Genomic DNA, 26,645 nt, shown 5'->3' on the forward strand with positions numbered 1-26,645 from the left:
AAAGAACACATGTTGGGAATCTGCTGCCTCTACCACCCCAGTGCTGCTAGATACATGTGCTGCTACCGGTTGACATCAAAGCACTGATTAGTGAAGACACCTAAGGCATCATGTTTTTGATGTCTTCACGTTTGATATGAAAAAAATAAATGGCACAAAGGGCAACCTAGGTGACTTCAAGACCCATGTTTTTGAGGGATTGCCCATCAAGAATGCATTTGGGTATTTTGAAGGGTATCTTATTGTCCCGCCTGCAGCTATGTGTTTCACTTATAGGCAGGAAGGCAAATTCTGAGTTGGAGAAGGAAAATTACTTTCATGTAAATATTTTTGCAGCAGGAATCGGTTATAGTCACCTGTAAAATGTAATGTTCTGATGTATCCTAATTGCAGATCGGTCACCTTTCGTTTTGTGCTATGTGCAGATTTACACATGAGATCACAAATGTGGCTTCTTGTGCAATGGTTGAAATGTGTGGTACAATCTATTGGTTGTAATAACAAGGTAGTAAAGTACTATGGTGTTATCTTAGTAGCATATCCACCCAGCAGTTAATGTTAATGTTAAGGGGAATTTATTAGGCGCGCTGACACCATGAGTTTCCTGGCGCTGATAGACTACCAAGGTTGTGCAGAGGAGACTTAGCGGGGATGTGAAAAAAGCAGGGTTTTCAGAGATTTCCTAAAAGACACAAGAGAAGGCTCAGTCTTGAGGGAGAGTGGAAGGGAATTCCACAGCTTAGGTGCCAAGTGGATAAAGCTGCGACCGCCTAGTCTAGAGAGTCTGAAGCGAGGAATAACCAGAAGCTGGAGATTGGAGGACCTCAAAGGACGGAAAGGACAGTAAGGGGTAACCAAGGACTTCACAAAAACCGGGGAGGAGCCGGTACGGGCTTTAAAAACCAGGCAGCAGACCTTAAAGGCTATTCTTTCACTGATAGGCAGCCAGTGTAATTGGTGGAGCAGAGGTCTAGCCGACTGCCATCTTGAGATTTTGAAGGCAAGTCTTGCGGCCTGGTTTTGAATAATCTGTAGCCTGGAAAGCAGGGATTTTGGGAGGCCAAAGTAAAGGGAATTGGAGAAGTCCAGACGGGACATCACCAATGCTATTATGACCTGTAACAAGGCTTCCGGAGTCAGTGACACATTAAGGAGGTTTTATCCAATCGTGCACTTCTGAAAACTCTTTTTGGTCAGCATCAAAAGAATCTTACCACCAGCCGTATCTCCAGTTCCGGTATGAGACTTTAATACAGAATTATATTGGCTCATGCATCTTATATTGGAATTGATTCATGGTTGTCCGATTAAGGCAAGATGGCCTTTCTAGTAGCAATTAAAACACTCTGAATAGGCACTAAACTACAGTAAGTCAGCTGTAGATGAGCACTTCATACAGTCCCATGGAAAATTGGTATTTAAAACACACTCAGGACTTACAGCAAAGGTTTTGTTTTTATCATGGTAATCAAACAATTGAGCTCAGATTTTTTTTTTCTTTTTCCCATCATTCAGGAATTTACCCTGGTCCACCGATGATGGATGGAGCTATGTCCTACATGCACCCGCCTCCTCCCCCATACCCAGGGCCCATGGAACCTCCCACAGCAAGTGCTCCTGAACTGCCTTCCACAGCTGCAGGTATGTGGAGAGCAACGGCAGTATTCCTGGCAATGCATAGAGGGGAAGATGGAGTTAACAATATTTTCGAGGAAGTTAGCTCGATTAATCCTACTACTATGTGGCTGAATGAAGAGTTTAAAATTAAAGTGTATTGAGGACATGTGTAAGTCTCAACGTCATATCAGCATCACAGTCCCAGGAGTACTTGATCAAGATGGGATGGTGATGAAGCGCTACAGTTAACCAAACACTCTAGTACCGAGCAAGGTTTTTTGATGTTTTCAAAATAGAGGGTTGAGGTGTGCCTCACTAGTTCAGTTACGTATTCCAGAATGACTATTTCTGCAACACAAATTTGTCCGCTGCCTTTAGAGAAGGATTCGAAGGTGGGTGCAAGCCTAATCTAAAAAAAGAGACACAGTTGTGTGCAGAGATTGAAGTTGTTGTTGGCCTCATCATGCAGTTGTTGTAGATCAATGCCAAAACTTTAAAATTGCATCTTTCCTCAAAGACAGGCACTAGCTTAACTGTCAGGATAGGTTGTGCTTTGATGATGAGCCTTGCTGCTTTAGAAGGGTTGGAAGAATTCACGTTTGGGTGCAATATCTACATTTGCATATTAGTTTGGGATTTACATATCCAGAGGAGGAGTTTAAGATGACATGGGTGCCAAAGAAAAAGAGGGACTCGCATGAGACTACAGGACCTTGTACTTTTTTCTTTACAAATGATATGGAATGATATGGTCGTGGATCCCATGGTGTGGCTTTATAGAGATGAAATTCAGTAGTGCTCTGAGAATAAGCTTGGTCAGCCATGCTAACTTAGCAACATTCAGCAGAGCATGTTCTGGTTTATCAAGAGGTCCACGTTTCTGAGAGGTTGACAAGATATCAGCAGTCTGATTTGAGCTGCTGTCTCGGAGGTTTCTGTGCAGCTGGGTGTCATGATGTATACGTTAAAGCTCCGAAGGCTCATAGGACATCTTGTAAAGGCGCACAAATTGATGTAGCAGAGTTAAAGGGTGAAGCCCTACAGCATTCCACAAGTAGGCCGGAGAAGATGAGTAAGGACTCTTACAGATGTGACTCTGCCGGTTATATTGATAACGTTTGAATCAAAGCCCGAGAGTGCGCAAACACTCTTAGTTCTGAATTATTATCCCAAAGTAAGAAAACTAATTGTATTTATATTTCTGTGTCTGGTCTCGGTTCCCTCCATTTCGCATACCCTTTCCTTTTAACATTGCACAGAAGATGGATTTCGCTCAATCACTAATGCTTGTCAGCAGCTGACGCACTACTTGGTAGGTGGCTTCATTGAACTTGCTCTTGCTATGATTGAAATCCGCAGGATACGTTTCATGTTGGTGCATGGCGGGCATTGACCTATAATCAAAGAATGGCTGTAATGTTTACAAAATGTTCTTCAGTTATCTTAGATTTTTTACTTTGTTAAACGTGTAGTTAGTTATACGAGTACAGTTAGTTATGTCTTTAAAAAAATCTACTTTTCGTGTTTAGCCAGTGTTCAATCGCTAAACACAAACATGTAAGTTGTTACATTGGCAATACTCTGTGACTTGCCATCCTCAACACGATAACAAAGCTATGAGTATTGTTTAAGAGAGAAAAAGCTAAGAGTTAACCGTGCAATCATTGTGGCTTACATTACTGCAGTATAATTGAAAGAAAGCAGTGGAAAGAACGCTGGCTTAGAAACTATGCAGGGCATTGCCGGAACACCCTTTGGCCCCAGACCCAAAGTTTCATCACTTGAAAACTTAAAACATGTTATCCTGACGGAGCCGGTCTCTCCCATTACCAGCCCCATCAAGATGACCAAGGGCATTTAGAATAAGGTCTTGCAAGATCGTCCACAGATCATTATTTTTCAATGTAAATCTCATAATTCCTTTAACAGTGTGTTGAAAGAAGTAAAGAATATATTATTGTTGAATTTTATTTTTCGTTTAATGAGGCATGCAGCCAAAATGTGGCTCTCTTATAATGTATAGTCATAAAGGGATTATCTAAACGTAATTATAGTGTCCGGTTCCCCATCATTGATCTCAAAGATTCACATGCTTGAATTATTCTCGGACATCAGGCTGGGAACCCTCAGTAATCACTGTTAACATAGCTATGTACATATTCGCCCAACAACATTGATAGCACCTATAGACTACATGTTGTCTATTCACCTCATTTTATTACACGAATGTTGGCCAGTCGGGTAAAGAGTTACAGAGCTTCACTCCCACCTTGAAGCTTCGCTGATTAGATGTTGTTCTGCATATCTGGTGAATAGATGGGAATCCTTACTGTTTTTCTCCAGATGTATTTTTCCACTTGAATACGAACATTTTCTGTGGTTTGTTTCCTCTTCCACCCCCTTCAGCAGAAGTTGAGTCTTGGGTTTCCTTGTCTGTTTAGCGGACTGACCCTAGTGAGCTGTTGTTTCATCGTAGCAGAGGCTCCTAAGTGTGCATCCATGCAGGGAACTTACCTGAGGTGGTCAGTGTTCTTGCGCAATCATGCAGTGCCGTTTTAGCCCTGCAATCTGATTGTGGCTGGGCATCCTTGCGGCCTAAGATGCCTTGGCGTTTACATTGTTGTCTTTCTTGTATGGAGCATTGGCAGCGAAGGGGCAGTGTTTGGGATTCAGAGCCATAGGTATACCCATAGTATCTGTTTTCTGGTGTAGCATTAGTTGTCTCACGGTACTGGAATCCTTGCTGCTTTGCAAACGTTTATGTAGTTTAGCCTGTTGTGGCATGCCCGATTTAACTATTTTAAACATGAGTCTATAAAATATTGCTTTACTGAATAGTTCTCAGCATTGGCATCATTCATAGATTGCAGCCACCTTTCACTTAGAGGTTCTTGTAGGATTTAAATCCATGTTTAAGATAAAACATAACATTTCTAACACACTGGCGTATCTAATTCATTTGAGGGAGAATATCTTGGGCTCAGCATGGCCCAAACCTCTGCTCCAGGGTCTCCTCATCCTATAATGAGATGGGGCAGGGCCAAAGAGGTCAGATCTGCCACAGAAGGGGTCAGAGGCATCTTTTGTAAAGCTCACATTCACATACATTCAGGGTCAAGGTTATTATCCAGTCTGAGAGTAATTTGCGGATCCTGCAGGTCAGAGAAAAATCTGTACAGTTATTACTCACACCTGTATAGTACCCGTCATTCATGAGTGAGTGGCGGTAAGGCAGAGTCATGGAGTTTGGACATCAGTCTGGCTGGTACAAAGATGTCTTTATCTCTTGATTCTGTCGACACTCCTAAATCTTCCAATCATTTCTTCCCTTCCAACTGTCCTAGTTCTATTTCACTAACCCCAAACCCCCAATGCTCCTTCGCTTATCTTCCCCTTTCTTTCTTGCAGCTCAATCGCGGGGTACTTTAGTGCTTTGAAGGGGTGTTCTTTCTTACCTTTCATACTCTCCTGCTTCACCCCTTTCTTGCATATCTCTTGCTACTGCCGCCGTGTACTTCCTAAGAGCAGCCTAGAATGGTCAAGTGACTTTTCATGTACTTTGTTAGACCTGGCACCTTGGCGTGGGTCTCCCTTCCATTTTTTGCTGTTGCCTCATATGTTTTTGCTGGTTTTAGTTGCTCAGGACACTGTGCCACTGATGTCCAGTGCTACAGTGCAAGTGCTCCCTATTGTAAATTGATGTATGATTTGTGATTCCATGATTGGTTGGTTTGGTTTACCTGTCAGACCCTACTACAGTGCACCAGGAGTGCCCAGGACTTGTAAATCCAAATACTGCTGGTGGGCTTGCAGTACTGGTTGTGCCACCCACAGAAGCAGCCTGTAAAAGTGTGTCTAAGGTCTGCCATTGCAGAGCCTGCGTGCAGTCTGGAACTGTCATGCTGACTCGGCAAGTGCACCCACTTGCCAGTCCCTAAACCTTCCCTTTTCTTCATATCAGACACCCCTATGGTAGGCCCAAGGGCAGGGTGCATTGTAAGGATAAGGTAGGACATGCCCTGGTGTGTGTGGCATGTTCTAATAGTGAATTACAGCCATTTTCATTTTTCACTATTGCAAGGCTACCTGTTCTCCATAGCCCAGAATAGGCAGTTTGGTTATTACATTTTATAATCCTAACTGACTCAGGGAACATGGTAGAAATTCGAATTTAGTATGCCTGAACGCAGAATGATAAAATACATCTTTTCAGTGAAGTTGGTTTTAACATTCTGTGTTTGAAAATGCCACTTTTAGAAAGTAGGCATTTTCTTGTCTAACCATTCAAACTTGCCTCTGCTAGGCTGTGTATTCCCTGTCTGGAGTTTGAGTGACAGGGCTGGGGAATTCCAGGAGACAGGGTGAGGTGTCCCAGTGGTGAATAGAGAGATCTGCATCTAGATGGGTGGGAGGAGTTGCACCTGGGACCTGAATAGGTCTGTGCTTTCCCTCCACAATGCTGGCTCCACCTCCTGTGGTGCGTCTGATGTCTCTGCCCTGCACTGTGAAAGGAAAGAAGGAGTCAGGTAAACAATGTGCTCCAGGACTGACCAGAACCGGTTTGAACAAGGCAAAGGCCCCTCTGCCCTCAGAGGACAAAGGATTTTGGGGTATAAGTATTGGGACCCTGATCCCAAGAATTTAGATCACTTTGGGAAACAAGAAGAAACTCTGCTGAGGAGAGGAACCAAGAACAAACTGAGGAGATACTATCCCTGAAATTGGGTGATTGGCCTGCAGGGGTTGCCTACTGCCAAAGAGAGGAGAAAGAAACGTTGTGTGTACTTTCGCTCAACTTGTGAAGGATCTCCAAGGGCTTGGAAAAGAGCTTGCCTCCTGCTGAAGTCTCAGGAACAACAGACTTCACCCCTCAGCTCCCCAGAGTTCTTTGGAAGTGCCTGCTGCTGTTGTTGGGCCTTCTGAGGGACTGCGTGTCGCAAGGAGCTGGAAGCGCGACTCAAGAAGGAGAAGCGTGCCGCCGTCGGAGCTGTTGTCGTCGCATCGCGTAAAGTGTGTCGCCGCTGCAGCTGTCGCATCAAGCGGAAGCGTCTCGCATCATCCAGGAAGTGTCTCGCAACGCCGAAGAAGCGTGTCGCCATCGCAGCCATCGTAGCTGACGCATTGCACCGCATCAAGAAAAGCGCCTCGCATCCACGGAGAAACGTGCCACCATCGGAGCTGTTGTCGCATCGCGTAAAGGGGTGTCGCCGCTGCAGCATCGCATCGAGCGGAAGCGTCTTGCAACGTCGGAGAAGAGTGCCGCTGCCAAGGCCGCTGTCGTCGCATCGTGTAAAGTGTGTCACCACTGCAGCTGAAGCATCGAATCGAGTCTTCTCGCAACATCGGAGAAGCGTACCGCATCTGGAAGATCTTCGCGTATTTATTTCTTTGCACCAAAATCTTCAACGCATCACACTTTCGTTGCCCGGTGTGTCGCATTTCAGAACTAAAGAGAACTAAGCAAAATTCTACCATCTAAAGTAACAGTATTGTGTATTTTTGTCGTTTAATGGTCTTGTGGTAAATCTATATAAAGAATACTTATTTTTGATATAAAACCTGTGTGGTGTCCATCTGTAGTGTTGTCACTTGATTACTGTATGTGTTCACAAATGCTTTACACACTGCCTCTGAGATAAGCCTGTCTGCTCGTGCTAAGCTATCAAGGGGGTGAGCAGGGGTTATTTTAGGAGTGTACCCCCTTACCCTGACTAGAGGCGAGGGTACCTATTTGCCACAAGTGCATACCTGTGCCAACTAGAGACCCCCAAGTCTAACATACTTCCTCTCCATCTTTCCTGTTTCTCCTCCCTCTCTCCTTATACTATGCTCTTTCTCATTACCCACAGTATTGTGAAGTGGTCAAAGTGCAACAACTAAACCCTGTATGCTGTTGATATTTATTTGTGTTCAGTGTGTATATTCAATGATCCACATCATGAAAAGGTTAGTTATATCCCACACACCCAGGGCACCCCAGAAGAGAGGCCAGTTCTTGGATTGCAAAGATGCCACTTTTTTCCAGCTTTAAAAATGTGCACTGGACACGGTGAATGGGCAGGATAAATCTTTCAATGCTGTCTGTGTCCAGCACTAACTTCCAGAGTTATGCTCTTCAGTTTTACAACTTATTGCCTTAACACAACCAGAAAAAAGATGAAAACAGATATCCTTGTTGGAGCTCAGAGGTATGCGGGTAAATTCCCAGTCACATCCCAGATGTCCCCATTTGTAAATTAACCTTATATTCACTGGGTAGGTGAAAGCCAGCCAGGCTGACCCAAGGAAATATTTAACAGGCCACCGCCTGTGAAAGGGTCCCAGTCTTCCTAAATAAGCACTGGTGGGGCCCACCGGCACCCCCAACACAAATTGACAAATGCCAATACTACCAGTAAAACCATCAATTTCACAAACTATAACTTCACCACTACCCATACCATTGCATATCTACCAAAGCTACAATACCACATCCACGACCTGTACCACACCAATATTACTACTTACAACATTACCATTATCAAAAATATTTGTATAGTGTTGCATGGAAACATAATGTTTGTAGCATGTGTGGCTTTAGATACACATGCTTAGCATATTCCTGTCATCCATTGTTGGACTTGAATGTTTGCAACTTATTTTTGTTGGGAGAAGTCTCTCAAGTCATGAGGCGTGGTGTGACTCTTGTTTGTATACGTTGTGGATGGAGCCGTGCACCAAGTAGTCTCAGAATTTGTTGTCTGGAAAAAAAGTTTTCATCAGACCTGATTGGTTATTTTTCCATCTCAATGCATCATACTCGACCAAGCCCAGTTACCGTAATCTCCACTGCAATGTAGACCATCTCCCCCCAGGTGTTGAGGGCCACGTGCCCCTCGGAGGCTGACAATCACCTTTCAGTCTTCCTTGCCAGAGAATGCTGCATGTGTGCTGGAACAAACATACTTACAGGGCTGCCATTGCTGCCACTCAAAACTAGACCTTTAGTCTTCTCCGAAACCCTGGACATCTTTGGTGAAGAGTATCTCCTCATTGACAAATAACAGGAAACCGGCCCATACAGGCTCCCACCTGTGCAACCGTTGTCCTGTCCAGAGATTGATTCGTAGAGCAAGTCCAACAACCAATAAATCAAGGAAATTGCACCTGCACCCAGGGCCCAGAGCATGCATTCAATTCATGCGGCCCACATCAGCAAGCCAGTGGCCCACAAAAACCCCCACACCGAGCAGGACACTGTTCCCGAGAGAGACGGGTATTGAGTACTGAACACATATGCAAAGACATGGCAGTGCAACGGCCCTTAATTATCTTGGGCTATGTTCGATACTAGCTAAAGGCTGCAGAGCTGGGTAGTCCTCCAGCCAAGGACACTGACCCCGATCAGCCTTCGAGCACCAGCTGCTCAAAGGGCATGAACACCTTATCCAGTATTGGGGTATCTTTCATAGATTCACATGCCTGAATCATTCCCTGTCGTTAAGATGGGAGTCCTATGGTACAATACAAAAGCAGTGCCATAAATAATAAATAGGCTGGAAAAGGGCCCAATGCCATCTTTTAGTAGCCTATCTATGTCCTTTTTTCACAAGGACCAAAAGTTGGCTCCAGCCAATCAGCCATTCGCACCCTCTAGAACACTCCCAGCAGAGGCAAGTTCTCTTCAGATTTTCATCGCATGTTGTGTGAAAGGGAGTCTCCCTGAGTGCTACTCAGTTTTTTCCTTCTATTCAGCTATCTTGGACATTATGTCAGACAGGTCTTCCGCCCTTGCAAGACCTGTGGGAAGAAGAGGGTCCATGTGGATAACCCACATAAAGAATGTATTTATTGCCTTTATCCCAGGCATGAGGTGAAGGACAGTAAGATCTGTCACACCTTTTCTAACAAAACCCTCAAGGACAGAGACAGGAGATTACTTTTGTGGCTTCAATCCACAAAACAACAATCTCGCTCTTCAGGTGAAGAGGAAGAGCTGGCTTCAACATCTCACAAGAGGGCTAGATCACAGGAAAGATCTTCAGGTGAGAGAAGAAAACATTTCCAATCTTCCCAAGAAAAGCATGTAAGCAAAGAGAGGCTTTCCAAACATTCCTCTGAGCCAATTGTCTGTTCCCGCTACACCTGCCATGAAAGAAAAAGAGCGTACAAGATCTTCCTCTTCTGATTCTGTGAGTAGAAAGCAGATAAAAAAGCCAGCGTCGATGACGATTTCTCTCTCGTCGTCGACGATATTTGTAACATCATCAACACCGTTGTCGACAGCAACTGTCACAACGACAGCAATACATCCCCTATCTCATCTACTAAGGTTTCTATAATGACGAGACCTTCGTCGCTGAAATTCGTCAAAGACACCGTCGATGAAGTCACCGTAGACGACAACATCACCGTCGACGACTAAGGTACCGTCGACGAAGACTCGTTGACAACATCATCACCACCATCGACGAGGGAAACATCGTCAACGACGACACCCTCAATGGCATTACTGTTGACGACGACACCGTCGACGAAGGCAATTCCTTCAAAAATAATTTCTGCACCATTGACGCCCCCGTCGACGAGGATAACTCAAGTCATGACCGTTACAAAGACATTTCTACACCCGTCTGTGCAAGACTAGAGTAAAGTATCACCTTTGCTCCCATCGCACCTTTTGGAAGGTTATATAGAGGAAGATGATGAGGATGATGGCGGCCTATCTGGGGTAGCTCACAGTCCATCTGAGCTACGTGTAAAATGCCAGGATGACGATGAAGAAGAGGAGGAAGATTACCATGAGGCACATTATTATCTGGAACAATATATGACTCCGCATCATAGCTATCAATCTAATCTCCGACAGGAACTGCACCACAGAGAAATGGCTCATCTACCGCCGTCATTAATACAGGATTTGCAAGCCATGTTAGCAGATTACAGATAAAGATTCCCTCCTCAACAGAGCCCACCAGAAGACCAGGTTCCTCATGTGGAGATGCCAACGGCAGTACCAGATCCTCAAGTGCCTAGTACACCGCGAGTGCAACGGGTTCAGTTCCAGCTGACCCCGGAGATCCAAACACTTCCTCTTCGGAAGATGAGGTAGAAGAAGGTGAATTAACTGATCCGACATCCGTTCCTGACCCTTGGGATGATTATTTGATCCCGACACATCCCCTCCTCCCCACTTACCTTCAGATTCTCCTCCAGAAGATATCAGGGATGTCACAATTTGATGCAGAGGGCAGCCAATAGGTTCCACTTACCCATCACTGTAAAACAAACAGAATGTTTTCTGTACGATTTTAAAGAGGACACAAGGAAAATGGTACGTTCAATTCCTATTTTCGACCATATATGGCAGGAGGGGGTAAAGATTATGAAGACGCCGGCATCCATACCAGTGGTACTGCCTTGTGTAGAAAGAAAATATAGGGCTCTGGAGGACTCTCCATCTTGCCTTATTGGACACCCAAAGCCAGATTCTGTCATCTCCCAGGCTGCACAGAGACGTTCGAAGAATCCGACCATGCCGATTACTAGTCCCCGAGACAGAGAGGGACGTCCGATGGACCTTCTGGGGAAGAAATGTTAATCGATGTCAGCTGCAACAATCCGAGCAGCAACTGCTTTAGCCATTATCGGCCACTAGGACCATCAAATGTGGTCCAATATGACAGGGCTGAAAGACTTCATCCCGGAGGAAAGCAGACAGGATGCCCAAAAAATCCTATTGGAGGGTGAGCATGATGCTTCTGAAACAATTGATTATGCCCTAGACATAGCAAACACAAGTTTTAGACAATTGGCTGGAGTGGCAGTACTTCAACGCCAGGGGTGGCTGAAAGCTACTACCTTCAGACCTGAGGTACAAGCTAAGGTTCTTGACATGGCATATGATGGAGAGTCGCTTTTTGGAAAACATATCGACGAGGCTCTTTTAGCTATAAAGAATGATACTTTACCGCAAAATCTTTGGGAGCTCTGCAATATAGAAGAGTACCTTTTAGAGGCGCCAGAGGGCGAGGATTCTCCACCTACAAAGGAGGATATCAAAGGACTCCACAATACCAACCTCTGTATCGCCAATCTTACAACCCACCATCGTATCGCTATTCATCGACAGCTGGTTTCTCTCGCCAGGGAGGCCGCAAGTGAACACCGCACCAGGGTCGTGACTCTGGCAGAAAACAATGAGTATGTCAGGGTACCAGCCCAACTTCCCTCCCTGCCCGTGGGTGCGAAAATTTCTACTTATGCACAGCGGTGGCAAAAGATAACATCAGACCGCTGGGTGTTGGACCTAGTCACCAAGGGTCACACCCTAGAATTCATTCAAAAACCACCTATTACTCCACCCAGGGGTCCCCCTTCCCCTCGTCTTTTCTTATTACGAAAAGAAGTCTAGATTATGCTCCTCAAGGAAGCTATAGAGGAAGTACCATTCACTCAGAAAGGAAGAGGTTTCTATTCTCGTTTCCTCCTAATAAGAAAGAAGTCAGGAGAATGGCGACCGATTCTGGACCTAAGGAACCTCAACAAGTTTCTCAAAAAACAGACTTTCAAGATGGTAACACTCTCCGATATTCTGTGATGCTTAAACAAAGGAGATTTTATGACTTCACTTGACATGTAAGATGCATATTTTCATATCCCAATCCTCCCAAAGCACCGGAAATACGGTTCACAGTGGCTGGTACCCACTATCAATTCAAAGTGCTCCCGTTTGGTCTAAAATCAGCACCACGGATCTTCACCAAGTGCCTAGCGCCAGTAGCAGCAGCCTTGCGATCTCGAGGAGTTCAAGTATTTCCATACCTTGACGATTGGCTGCTCAAAGCTGCAAGAGTGCAGGAAGCCGATCAGACAACGGCAGCTTGTCTCCATCTATTCAAAGCATTGATACTCACTCTAAACAGGGAAAAATCGAATTTATGTCCAACTCAAGTAATATAATTTCTGGGAGCATCCCTGGACACCGTCCAATGCAAAGCATTCTTGTCTCAAGAGAGACAGATGCGACTCCAAAGGTTAGCAAGGACCATTTCAAGAAGAAAGTCAGGTTCTGTATGAATGTTCAATCGCTTCTAGGGATGTGCTCATCAGTAATAAACGTAGTACCTTTATCCAGACTAAAGATGAGACCTCTTTAGGAAGAACTACAGAAACCGTGACAACAAGCTTTGGGATCTTTCGAAGATGTAATTCGAATCACAACAAGGATGATGGAAACACTTCAATGGTAGTCTCAAATGACAAATTGTGTTCAAGGTCTAACCTTTCTGCAAAGTACCCGAGATTTTATTCTGACAACAGACACCTCCATGGAGGGATGGGAAGGTCATCTGCAGGTTTTGCAAAACCAGGGCAAATGGTCTTTGATACAGAAAAAACTACACATCAACAGATTAGAACTCAAAGCCATATTCCTATCTCTTCAGGCTTTCCTGCCAAGAATAACTGGTTCCTCAGTGCTGGTTCGTATGAACAATACGACCAGCATGTACTATATAAACAAACAAGGAGGAACTAAATCCATGAGGCTATCTCAGGAAGCGCAGGAATTATGGGACTGGACAACGCTCCATGGAATCTCGTTGAGAGCCTAGCATGTGGGGGCCTACACAATACCCCAGCAGATACACTAAGCAGGTCTCAGTCCAGCTGCCATGAGTGGGAGCTAGAGCAAGCACAGTTGGACAGGATCTTTCAAAGATGGGGGAAACCAGCTCTGGACCTGTTTGCAATGAAGGAGAACGCAAAATGCCAGTATTATGCCAGCAGGTTCCCACTACCGGGATCAAGGGGGAATGCCCTTTTAATGCGATGGTCATGGATATATGCCTACACTTTTTCCCCATCCCATTAATCCCCAGGGTACTAGTCAAAACTAAGTCGGAAGGCTGTCACCCAACTTTGATAGCACCATGTTGGCCCAGACCGTATTGGTCCCCGGAGCTGCTCCTACTGTCGCAAGGCAGACCCATTCGTCTTCATCCGTCAGCAACGATGTTGTCGAGGAACAAGGGCCAGGTGATTCATCCGAATCCACGTTTGCTTCACTTGCACGCATGGCTTCTGAATTCCTAGAATTTAAGGATCTCAATATTCCACAAGACACGGTAGAGAAATACTTGCTAAATCCTGTGCTGAAAGCACTATCAAGACTTATCGTCTGAAATGGAAAAGATTGTGTTGCTGGTGCGGAAAAAACAAAGTTCATCCGCTGCAAGCCCCTGCTGAGCAGATTTTACCTTGCATCCTCTCACTAGCTAAATCAGGTCTCACCTTTTCTTCAGTAAAAGTTCACCTGGCTGCAATTTCCCGGTACAGGAAATCTCCTCAGATTCCTTCTCTCTGTTCATCTCCTCTCATAAAACAATTCATGAGAGGCCTTTTCCGCACTTTTTCTCCAGTGCGCGCACCTCCTCCAGAGTGGAAACTCAATGTTGTCCTAGCACAGTTGATGAGACGACCATTTGAACCAATTCATAAAGCAGAACTTAAATTTCTCACATGGAAGATATCCCTCTTGCTAACTCTTACTTCTGCATGAAGAGTGAGTGAAATACAGGCTTTTACAATAAAGAACCTTTTCTAAGCTTTACAGAGAATTACGTATCCCTTCGGACAAATCCTAAGTTCATTCCGAAAGTACCAACACAATTTCACTTAAATGAGCCTAGCCCAGCAAAACAGACTTTGCATACGTTGGATGTCAAAAGATGTTTGAAATTTTATCTTCACAAAACAAAGGTATTAAGAAAAACAGATCAGCTTCTGGTAGCCTTCGGTCAAGGAAAACACGGAACCACAGTAACCAAAGCCACGATCGCCAGATTGGTCGCATCTGCGATACAGTTCAGCCACGAAAAAGCAAACAAACTGTGGAAGTGGATTATTAATAACCCACTGGTGCAGGGTCATCCTTTAGTCCACGGGTTCTTAACAAGTAAGGAGGAATCGACACTGGAGGGAAGTACAAACCATAGGTCATTTAATTAGCATTCATGAATGGGGCTCCGTCCGACAAGCACCATAGAGATACTCAAGAAGAGAGCAAACCGAACGATGGTTACATGGGTTTTTATGGCAAAGATCACAAACAAGGGACACCCAGAGGTAAATAGAGCTTTTGGGAAGAACACACAAATGAAACAATAGGTAAGAATCAACAGCCTTGGTGCCTTGTGTAACTGTCGCATCCTGAAGCTGGACAACAAGATATGCTATCTGAGCAAACTTTACTTGAGGCTTTACCACTGTCTGAAAAACCCCGTGCAGATGCCAGCTGTTCTTTTGCACTGACTCTGCATGTATACACAGCCTACAATGCCTCAATCTAGATTCTTCACTCATGTTTATATAGATGCGGTGTCAAGGATAGAGCCAGGCTGAAAGCAGAGCAGGGGTGAGAAATGGATGAGGCATAGCGTAATCAAAAAACGAGAGAATCAGGTTTTACATTTTTTTTTTTTTTGTTAGCGCATGGTAAACTTGCGCATACCGGAAGTACTCTCTATCGTTTAATTTATATTCAGTTTTAAGCATTTCAAACGTTTTGAAAGACCCCTTCGCCCAAAGATCACCCACCTTACATATACCAATCATATCCCATTTCTCAAAGCCTTTCGATCTCCACAAACAGTCCAGCCGCCCGGAGGCATACAACGGCGTCGCCCGAGTCAAGCGATCCCTCCACCCCATTGCAGCATTCGCCGCGTGCCACACACGTACCGCGACCTGCGTGGGTCCTGTCAACCGCGTGTCCGGGGTCACCGAGTACAGCGCCCTATTATAATCCCCACCCGGGAGCAAAAATGTATCCATCTCGAAGGCCGGATTCAAGGCAGGACCGTATATCCCGTGGTTCACCGCCGCCAACTGAGACGCCCAATAGTATTGTTTAATATCGGGGAGGGCGACCCCCCCATCGTACCAAGGGAGCGTCAACTTGGCGAGAGCAATCCGCGGCCGCCCGTCCCAAAACAGTTGGCGCTGAAGACCCTCCACCTCCCGGAAATAACGGGCCGGCACGACATCTAGAGTATTTTGCAAAGCATACAAGAAGCGAGGTAGCGACATCATTTTAAACAATGCCGCCCGTCCGAGCGGCGAGAGCGGAAGTCGTCGCCACCTCGCGACGTCGGCCTTTAATCGCTGGAGGGGAGGGAGAAGGTTTTGCTCATAGCGGACCGCGGGATCCAGAGAGATAAAGATTCCCAAATATTTGAACCCCAATGTAGCAATCTGGATGGGGCAATCCCGTGGTAGGAGGGGGGCCTCGCCCGAGAGGACGTAAACACATGACTTGGCCCAGTTGATGACCAGGCCAGAGTTGCGACCAAAGGAATTCAGTACGTCCACCAATACAATTAGCGACTGTCGGGGAGAGGTGAGATACAGAAGGATGTCATCCGCGTAAAGGGAGACACGGTCTTCAAACTCCGGCGTCCATCTAATGCCTCGCAGCGACGGCTCCCAACGCAACCAGGCGGCGAGAGGCTCCAAAGAAAGTGCAAAGAGAAGGGGTGACAACGGACATCCCTGCCGCGTACCTCTCCCCAGTGCGAAGGGAGCCGACACCCTACCATTCACCACCACCTGAGCCAGTGGGTCAGCATATAATAATTTTACCCAACCAATAAACTCAGGGCCGAACCCAAATTTCGCCAACACGGCCCAAATATACGGCCACTCCAAAGTGTCAAACGCCATAGTGGCATCTAAAGATGCCAAGATGGCCGGCTCACGTATACACTCCGCTCTAGCAAGCACGCCGTGCAACCGCCTCAAATTCAGAGCGGTATTCCGATGGGGTATGAAACCGGACTGATCCTGATGAATCAAGTCGCCCACGACCCGAACCAGTCGATTAGCCAATACCTTAGCCAGAATTTTGGGTTCTGCGTTCAACAGCGAAATGGGCCGATAGGAGGCGCAGCGATCTCGGGGCTTCCCCTCTTTGTGTATCACAACTATGTTGGCGAGGCGTTGGTCAGGGGGGAGGAAGCCCGCCGCACGTGCCGCGAAAAACATGTCCCGAAGATACGGCGCTATCTTATCGGGACGCAACTTATATAGTTCGATGGGAAGACCATTAGGACCCACAGCCTTACCCGATGCGATCGAGCGAGTGGCCAGAGCGATCTCATCTGACGACAACTTCGCCTCCATCAATACTGCATCAGCCTCCGATAGGGTTGGCAATGCAATATCTCTAAGCAACAGATGAGAATCCTCCTCCGAATGCACAGAAACCGGAGAGTATACCCCGCGGAAATAATCCGCGAAGCAGTCAACGATCTCCGCCGGGTCAGTCACACGCACTCCATCCATTCTCTCCACAACGGGCACCACTCTGCTCGCTCTCTCCTTCTTATCCAACCAAGCAATCAACTTTCCGGCCTTATCCCCCACATCATACAGTCGTCTTTGCTGCTCTCTACTCATCCCTTTAGCGGCTTCCGTGACTAGCGCTCTATAATCTGATTGTTTGAGGCTGTAAACGTGCAATTTCTCATCAGTAACTCCCCGTTCCAAGTCCTCCTCCATTTCAGCTAGTTCAGTTTCCAGGCGAACCACCTCTGCTCTCTCGCACCTCTTAGCATGGGAGATAAGGGACAAGGCCTGCCCCCTGATCACCACTTTATAAGCCTCCCATAGGGAGACGGCCGACGACACAGACCCCACATTATCATTGAAGTAGTGATCAGTGGACTTGACCAGTTCCACGCGGATCTTAGGGTTACGTATATACCAAGGGCTAACGGGTGCTACTCTCCCCTCTGCCCCAGGGACAACCTTCAGTTGCAACCATATAGGGGAATGGTCAGAAATACCACGGGCTAAATGACGCACCTCCCCAATCATACCAGCTTGGATCGCCGGCATAAGCATATAATCAAGTCTCGAGAGACTCCCATGGGCCCCCGAGTGAAAGGTATATTGCGCCTGTCCCGGGTGCATCAATCTCCAGCAATCTACAAGTCCCAAGGTGTCCAAAAAGCCACCCAACCAGGCCTGAGCCCTAGGGAGATCCCTGGGGGGGTGACGGTCCTCCAACCCGGAGACAACAGCATTAAAGTCACCCCCCAACACCAGAACCCCCCCAGGGAGTCCCAGGACCAAACGCCCCAGATCAGCAAATGTAGCCGTCTGTAACCCCGGAGGCACATACACAGCAACGAGCGAAACAGTCCTACCCTCCCATCTCCCCACCAGTGCCACATAGCGCCCCCTATCATCATGAAGCACCTCGTCCACCTCCAATGGGAGAGAGGCCATAACCAAAATGCCCACTCCCCTAGAGCCAGAAGTGAAACCAGAGTGAGCGGCAAGGCGATAGCCCCTCCTATTTAGGGCATGGAAGGAGTTCCCAATCAAATGTGTCTCCTGCAGGAAAACAATGTCGGGCGAAGTCCGTTTCAAAAACTGCAACACCACCCCACGCTTGATCCTGTCCCCCAGTCCATTTACATTCCACGAAAGGATTCTCAATCCCCTACCCCCCATCCCACTCCCGTGCATGATACCCACATCCCGGAAAGCACAAACCGGATAAGTCAGCAGAGAACTTCACATTGCCTTGCGAAACAAACAAACAATCCCCAACAACCCCCCTCCCCCACAATCCTCAAACCACAACTCCCCCCCCCTCCCTGCACCCCTGCTTGAGCCCAAACAGCCCCCCCAACTCGCAGTGTGCCTGTCGCCCTAACATATACCACAAAAAGAACCCCAGAAGGAGGAAAGGACCCCAATAAGCTCCCCACAACCCCCAGGCATTTGGAGGGCATATTGTACCAAACTAGGGTCCAGTTGAGCCAAGGTACAAAACGTCACCAGCCCAGTCCATCACCAGGAACCAAGTTCTAGGCCTGCTCCACCAAATCCTGTCCGCGCTCCGCCGTCCGACTGTCTCGATCCTGTCCCCGAGGCAGGGCATCCAACCAGTCTCCAACCGCCTCCGGACGGTCGAAAAAGTGTGAGCGACCCCGGAACTCAACCCGCAGCCTAGCCGGGAATAACATCGCATACTTCAGCTCCATGTCCCTCAGGCGCCGTTTGACGCCCAAAAATCCCAGCCGTTGTTTTTGAACCGCTTGCGTGAAGTCCGGGTAAAAGCTAACATTAGAGTTCTCAAACTTCAGCGGCCCGGCCACCCTCGACGCCTGAAGGATAGCATCCCTATCCCGAAAGTTAAAGAGTCGGGCGATTATAGGCCGCGGGGGAGCACCCACTTTGGGCGCACCACCCGGAATCCTGTGGGCCCGCTCCACCGCAAAGAACTTGCTCAGTCCCTTGGGCGCGAGACGATTGATCACCAGATCCTCCACAAAAAGATCCGCAGCAGATTCCTCCGACCTTTCCGGAACTCCAATGATACGAACATTGTTCCGTCTAGCCCTGCTCTCGGAGTCCTCAAGTCGACGGTCCGTCAGATCACTGGCTAGCCGCAACCTACGGACCTCCGTCTGCAGGGCGGCCACGTCAACAGTTAGACTCGACGCCGCTTGACTCAAGGAGTCGACCCGCTCGTTAGTTTTGGACAGGTCTGCCCTGACCAAATTCACATCGATCAGGACCGCGTCCAATTTATGAGCCAAGGTATCAAACTGCTGACCCACAGCGGTCTTCATCTCCTCAATGGCGCCCATGACGTCCAGCAAAGTCAATTCTGACGATGGGTCTGAGACCTCTTTAGACCTCTCAGGCGATTTATGCGAGCTACCAGGGGATCCCTTTGCCTGCGCATATCGATCCATATTATTGACCTGGGTATAGGCACCCCTCCGAGTTGACTTGGGTTTCGACTTGTCTCCGTCTAGTCTCGCCGCCATCGTCCGGAGGCCACCAAGGTTGGCACCCGCCCGCACCAGGAAAAAGAGGCCAGGTAGCTAATTCAATTGAACACAGCCGTCGCCGACAGTAAGCCCATGTATAGTCCGAGAGTCAGGCCAGACACTCCGCCGTCCGCGCCCCTCTGAAACACCAAAGTCTCTCAGCCGATATCAGAAAACAAGCTTAAAAACGAAAGTGAAAGTGCGGGGTCCGTGACAGGTCGAGCCCAACCAGCCGCTGTTGTTCACTTCGTACCCGGGCACTTCACCAGCTCGAGATCGGGACCAAGGCGAGAGCAGGCCGCAAACTTCGGAGTGCAACCATTCCGGTTCCCGGCGTCCAATCCGGATTTGGAAAACTGGTGGCACCTCAGCGCAAGTTCATCTGCAAACGCCCGTCGAATAAACCAGGATTAAGTCAGGATAGACGTGGGAGGTTGCGGGGGCCCTCGAGAGCCGCAAGCCTACGCGGCCATCTTGGTTGCGCGCTAGGCTCCTCCTCCCAGATTTTACATTTTAACAAAGCGTCTGACAGTGAGGGCTAAGGCACACTCCACGAGAACAGTTGCTGCATCTAGAGCCTTGTTTGCTGGAGTGACATTAGACAAAATATTGCGTGCTGCGACATAGAAGAATGTCCACACGTTTACAAAACACTACTGCCTCCAATCTGCACAACGGGAGGATGCAGCGGTTGGACAAGCTGTGTTACATCATCTTTTTAACTAAGGTTAGATTCTTTATTTTTCATAAGGGAATGTTTTTCTTCTTTTTCTCTAATTTTATTGGGATAAGTGATCAAGTAACCGTATTTGACAATTTGTACCTTAATAAGATTTGTGATGTATATTTGGATGGTTATGTCAACAATCACTGTTTTAATATTTACATTTTTTATAATGCTTAGCACAAGCATGAAGGATAGTGGATAACTATTGGGAGTTTAAATTGACATGTCTCCCACCTTCCGCTGATGACAGTACATTTGGGGTACTGCTTGCTATTCTGATTCAGGCACGTGAATCTATGAAAGATACCCCAATACTGGATAAGAAAACAAGTTACTTACCTGTAACTACAGTTATTCAGTATTGGTATCTTTCATAGATTCACATGCAACCCACCCTCCTCCCCGTGGAGTCAGTTCTCGTTGATTTTGGGGATATTTACTTCCCACTTGTGCTTGGAAAATCTGAAGAGAACTTGTCTCTGCTGGGACTGTTCTAGAGGGTAATAGCGGCTGATTGGCTGGAGTCAACTTTTGGTCCTTTTGAAAAAAGGACATAGATAGGCTATTAATAGATGGCATTGGGCCCTTTCTAGCCTATTTATTATTTATGGCACTGCTTTTGTATTTTACCGTGGGACTCTCATCTCGACGACGGGGAATGATTCAGGCATGTGAATCTATGAAAGATACCAATACTGGATAACTGTAGTTACAGGTAAGTAACTTGTTTTCATCTGCCCCACTCAATGCCCACAACAAAGGTTCCATTGGTGATGGTGCCCAGGATCCTGCCACCGGCAAAACCTACCTCAATGCTGAAACCTTCCGCCACGCCGAAGCAGAGGGCAAAACAGACCTCAAGGCTTCCATAGATGCCTGGAGACTGGGGCGTTAATACTCTGATTGTGGAGCGGTTCGTGTCCCACAGACAGAAGATCATGTCTGTCCACCTAGTCACTGGCAAAACCACTGCCTCCAGAACATTTTCCTTGAAAGAGGAGAATGATCTTCGAGGGAGAACCTTTTTCCAGACCTTCTTCTCTCAAGCCAGCACAGGCTAGTTACCAGTCCTCTTCCTTTTACACCCAGCTCACCACCTCCTCCCCAACCGCCACCTCGCCCAGGCACACCTTCCTCAATGTCCTATCAGAATCACCAAAGCAAGCTCCTCTTTGGGATTCAGACCTAGTTAGCCCCTATGGCCCGTTTGCATCCTATAACTAGCCCTTCTGCAAAGGGGCTCACTATCGATCCCAGGGATGATTACCCAATTCCCCAGGTGACCCCAAACGGGAACATTGCCTGTACCTGGTCAGGGCCTCAACCCCTGATGACACCACAACCTCAAGGTCATTCAGAGGGCGCAGCCTTCCAAAGGTTGATATGCATTTCACTCAGGAGGAGGAAGAGTTTCTCTTGGAGACACTGCCCAATCCCTCCACTTGCTCACAGGCATGATAAAGTTGGCTGCTGATAATTTCAAGGAGCCTGTCAAGGCCAGGGTATTCACTCCAACGGTCGGGAAAAAAATTAAACCCTCTCCCAGAGACACAACATATATTGCCTCTTCCTAGGCCTGTGGCGATGCTGCTCCTTCAGAAAAGAAAAGCAAGAAAGAAGACGCAGTAGGAAAAAGAGTAGCAGTTGGAGATGCAACCCTTCGGTGAATCGATAATTTGCTGGCACTCCTGTCACGCTATGACAGGGCACAGTGGGAAGAGATTCAAGAACTCCTTAATTTAAGCACCTGCCAGAGCAGTACAAGAAGCGGAGGGAGGAAATAGTGTCTGATGGCAAACTCCTCTCCAACGCCAGCATCCAATGTGCATTGGGTGCCACAGACCGTCTCTAGGAGCATCAATACCAGAGTGAGCCAAGGTTCAACAGCATCTTTCACAACCACTCATTCAACGGAGAGCACCTTCTCAGGCCTCCCCATATTGACGAGATGCTCGAAAAGATATCGAAAGATGCAGAGACAGCAAAGTTCATGGGGGCACAGCAAACCAGTGCATCCAGTGGCTCCTTTTGCAAGCAGCAGCCAGTGGAGGACCAAAGGACTAAATACCACCTTGCCTGAGCAATCCCACTACTACCGGAGTCAGCAGGAGGTTTACCGGCAGCCAGCTGGGAGGGGGTACAACAGAAACTCCTACAGGGGTAACAACAGGGACAGGTGCAAAAGTGGCTCTATCAAAATAGCTGCCACCGCCAAACAGTGAATTGCCCCACATCCTCCCAATCACATTTCTGGGAAGGAAATAACATCTGACAACTGCGCCCCAGCCAAAGTACAACCCAGCTTTTGACACAAACTATAAACAACCATAGCCTCCGCATACACACACATTGAGTAAAGAACACTTCTCCCCAATTAGGAAAAAGTGCAGGCCCTTCTGCAAAAGGATGACCCCTGCAACATTAGGGGAGTAGTGCCTACTATCTATTTCTTTATCCTCAAGAACAACAGCTCCCTCAGGCCCCTCCTAGGCCTGAGACTCATTAACCGTTGTACCCTATCAGACCATTTTTGAATGACGACTCTGCTGGTTGTCATCACTCTCCTTCAGCAGGGCAATTTCTTGATGGCGTGCTATCTCAAAGATACCTGTATTCACATCCTCATCCACCCTGCCCATCAACGGTAACTTTGCTTTGTGGTAACTGGACAAACCTGCCAGTTCAAAGTCCTTTCTTTCACAGTCTCCCCAGTTGTTCCAAGAGTGTTTTTATGAGGTGCCTAGCAGTAGTGGCTATGTGTTTGCGAACCGAGGACATTCACTTCTTCACCTACCCCGACAATTGGCTAATCAAGAGCATCAGCAACACTCAAATAGCAGTATCCCTGCTCCACAGCATGGGCTTTACCATACATACGACCAAGTCTCACCAGCAGCCCTTTGAAATCCACCCTCTCCTATGGTCTATCTAGGACTCAGTCACAGTTAACGCATATCCCAGTCAACCGAGTTGCAGCTTTTCAGCAGCTGCTTTTTCTTTTTCAGCCTGATTGTTGGCTTTCTGTATGCACTGTCATTCACATTCTGGGAATGAGGGCCTCCTGCATCACCAGTGTTCCTCACACAAGGCTTCACATGCACCCCCTTCAGTGAGCTCCAGTGGAGGGTCAGTGGGACCATCAAGTGTTGGTACAGGCCAAAGCTCACCACTGTCTGCAGTGGAGGAACAGCTACACTTGCTGCATAGCAGGCCTTTTTCATACCTAGTACCGCAAGTAGCCCCCACCAATATCTCTCACAGGCTGCAGCGTGATTCTCAACATGACTATCCAGGGAATGCCACATAAACTACTTGGAAATGAAAGCAGTTCACTTAGCTTTGAAAGCTGTCTGAGATGTTGTTTGGGACAAAGTGGTCCTCATCAAGACAGACGACCCGGCCTGTTCCATAGACTTGCTCACCAGCGCAGCAGATCCAGAATGCCCAAATTTCGCTGCGTGGTACCCACAGTTCTTTGGCAATGCACTATGGATGAATTAGTCAGGCATATTTGCCTACGCTTTTCCACAGCTTCTACTGCTTCCCTACTTGGTGAGGAAAGTCAGGCAAACGTCAGTAACCATTAATCTGGTAGCATCAACTTGGTCCAGACAGCCTGAACAAAATGCTCCTGCTCAGGTGGGATCTTTTCAGACCGAGGCAAGCTCACATGAGACACCTGGATCCCAGACAGCTCAACCTTAAGATCTGCCATTTGTGGTCCTTGAATTCAGTTACCTAAAACTTCCTCTGGATTGTATGTCCATCTTAATCAATCAATCAAGGCATTTATATAGCGCAGTACTCACCCAGAGGGTCTCAAGGTGCTAGGGGAGGGGGGGTCTGCTACTGCTCGAACAGCCAGGTCTTGAGTTGTTTCCTGAAGGCGAGGTGGTCCTGGGTCAGGCGGAGGTGGGTCGGGAGGGAGTTCCATGTCTTGGCGGCGAGGTAGGAGAAGGACCGTCCCCCTGTGGTGGCTCTTCGGATGCGGGGGACGGTGGCGAGGGCGTGGGCGGTCGATCGAAGCTGGCGTTTGGGAGCATAGAAGTTGAGGCGGCTGTTGAGGTATCCTGGGCCTTGGTTTTGTAGGGCTTTGTGTGCGTGGGTGAGGAGACGGAAGGTGATTCTCTTGTTGACCGGGAGCCAGTGCAGGTCTCTCAGGTGTCCGGAGATGTGGCTGTGACGGGGGATGTCCAGGATGAGTCGTGCTGAGGCGTTCTGGATCCGCTGGAGTCTCTTCTGGAGTTTGGCGGTGGTTCCGGCGTAAAGGGAGTTGCCGTAGTCCAGACGGCTGGTGACGAGGACCTGGGTGACCGTCTTCCTGGTCTCGGTGGGGATCCACCGGAAGATCTTACGTAGCATGCGCAGGATGTTGAAGCACGACGAGGAGACGGCGTTGACTTGTCTGGTCATGGAGAGGGAGGAGTCCAGGATGAAGCCCAGGTTGCGTGCGTGGTCTGTTGGTTGGGGTGCGCTGCCTAGGGCGGGGGGCCACCAGGAGTCGTCTCAGGCGGAGGGTGAGGATCCCAGGATGAGGACTTCCGTCTTGTCCAAGTTCAGTTTCAGGCGACTGTTCTTCATCCATTCGGCTACCTCTTTCATCCCTTCGTGAAGGTTGGCTCTGGCGGTGGCGGGGTCGTTGGTGAGGGAGAGGATCAGCTGGGTATCGTCGGCGTAGGAGATGATGTTGAGGTTGTGCTGGCGTGCGATGTCTGCGAGGCGGCTCATGTAGACATTGAAGAGGGTTGGACTGAGCGAGGACCCTTGAGGAACGCCGCAGATGACTTCGGTGGCTTCAGATCTGAACGGGGGGAGGCGGACTCTCTGTGTTCTTCCGGCGAGGAAGGAGATGATCCATTCCAGTGCCTTCTCCTGGATTCCGACGTTGCTGAGTCGCTGCACTAGTGTACGGTGGCAGACAGTGTCGAAGGCCGCGGAGAGGTCTAGGAGGATGAGGGCCGCTGTTTCTCCGTTGTCAAGCAGTGCTCGGATGTCATCGGTGGCTGCGATCAGGGCGGTCTCGGTGCTGTGGTTGGCTCGGAAGCCAGACTGCGAGAGGTCGAGGGATCCGTTTGTCTCGAGGAAGGCGCCAGCTGCTTGTTGACGGTCTTCTCGATGACTTTTGCAGGGAACGGGAGCAGCGAGATGGGGCGGTAGTTCTTGAGGTCGGTGGGGTCGGCTGATGGCTTCTTTAGTAGAGCGCTGAGTTCGGCGTGCTTCCAGCTCTCCGGGAAGGTCACGGTGTCGAAGGAGGTGTTGATGATGTCCCGCAGGTGGGGTGCGATGACAGCGTCGGCCTTGTTGAAGACGTGGTGAGGGCAGGGGTCGGTCGGAGATCCGGAGTGGATGGAGTTCATCGTGCAGACGGTATCTTCGGTGCTGATCGGGGTCCAGGCGCGGAGGGTGGTGGGGGGGGCGGTGGTTCGGTCGTTGCGTGCGTCGGTTGAGTGCTGAAGCTGTTGTGTATGTCCGCGATCTTGTTGTGGAAGTAGGAGGCGAGGGAGTTGCAGAGGTCTTGCGAAGGGGTGATGTCGTTGTTTCCGGCGTTGGGGTTGGAGAGCTCTTTGACGATGTTGAAGAGTTCCTTGCTGTTGTGTGCGTTTTTGTCCAGTCGTTCCTTGAATGCAGTTTTCTTGGTTGCGTGGATGAGTTGGTGGTGTTTTCGGGTGGCGAGCTTGAGGGCAGTCATGTTGTCCGGTGTTGGGTCTCTGCGCCAGGTTCTCTCGAGGGCTCGGCAGTCCTTCTTGGAGCTCTTGAGTTCATCGGTGAACCATGGGGCTTTCTTGCTGCCGGGTTTGCTAGTCGGGGTCCTCAGGGGGGCGAGGTCGTCTGCGCAGTCTCTGATCCATTTCGTGAGGTTGGTGGCCGCTTGGCTGGGGTTCGTTGCGCTGGTGGGTGGGTTCTTGCTCAGGGAAGTCGTGAGCTGGTCGGCTGTGATCTTGTTCCAGCTTCTGCGTGCAACCTGTTGCTGTTGGTAGTGGATCGTGGTCCTTTTGAAGCTGAAGTGGACGCAGCTGTGGTCCGTCCAGTGGAGTCCGGTGGCGTGGCTGAAGGCGATGTTCTTGCTGGATGAGAAGACTGGGTCGAGTGTGTGTCCGGCGTAGTGGGTGGGGGTGGTCACCAGCTGCTTGAGTCCGAGGTTTGCGAGGTTGTCCAGCAGGGTGGTGGTGTTGCGGTCGTTGTTGTTCTCCAGGTGGAAGTTGAGGTCCCCGAGGAGGATGTAGTCAGCGGAGGGGAGGGCGTGCGGGCTGATGAAGTCGGCGATGTCTTCGCTGAATTGTGTGCGTGGTCCCGGGGGTCTGTAGATGAGGGTGCCTCTGAGGGTGGTCTTGGGGTTGATGTGGACCTGGTAGTGCAGGTGCTCGGCTGGTGCGAGGGTGTCGTCGGTGTTGGTCGTGATGCGGATGGTGTTCCTGTGGATGATGGCGATGCCTCCTCCGGTCTGGTTGATGCGGTCCCTTCGGATGATC

General features: G+C 48.5%; 1 protein-coding gene across 1 annotated transcript in view; it reads left to right on the forward strand.

The window, feature by feature from the left end:
- Positions 1 to 26,645, forward strand: part of WBP2 (WW domain binding protein 2) — a 286,481-nt gene that overhangs the window by 198,063 nt on the left and 61,773 nt on the right. The window contains exon 6 of the mRNA XM_085616964.1: positions 1,516 to 1,641. Coding sequence (XP_085473090.1) covers positions 1,516 to 1,641 — 126 coding nt within the window. The remainder of the gene's footprint in view (positions 1 to 1,515; positions 1,642 to 26,645) is intronic.

Source organism: Triturus cristatus, chromosome 7 (assembly GCF_964204655.1).
Source record: "Triturus cristatus chromosome 7, aTriCri1.1, whole genome shotgun sequence".
In the NCBI taxonomy this organism is placed as follows: domain Eukaryota; kingdom Metazoa; phylum Chordata; class Amphibia; order Caudata; family Salamandridae; genus Triturus; species Triturus cristatus.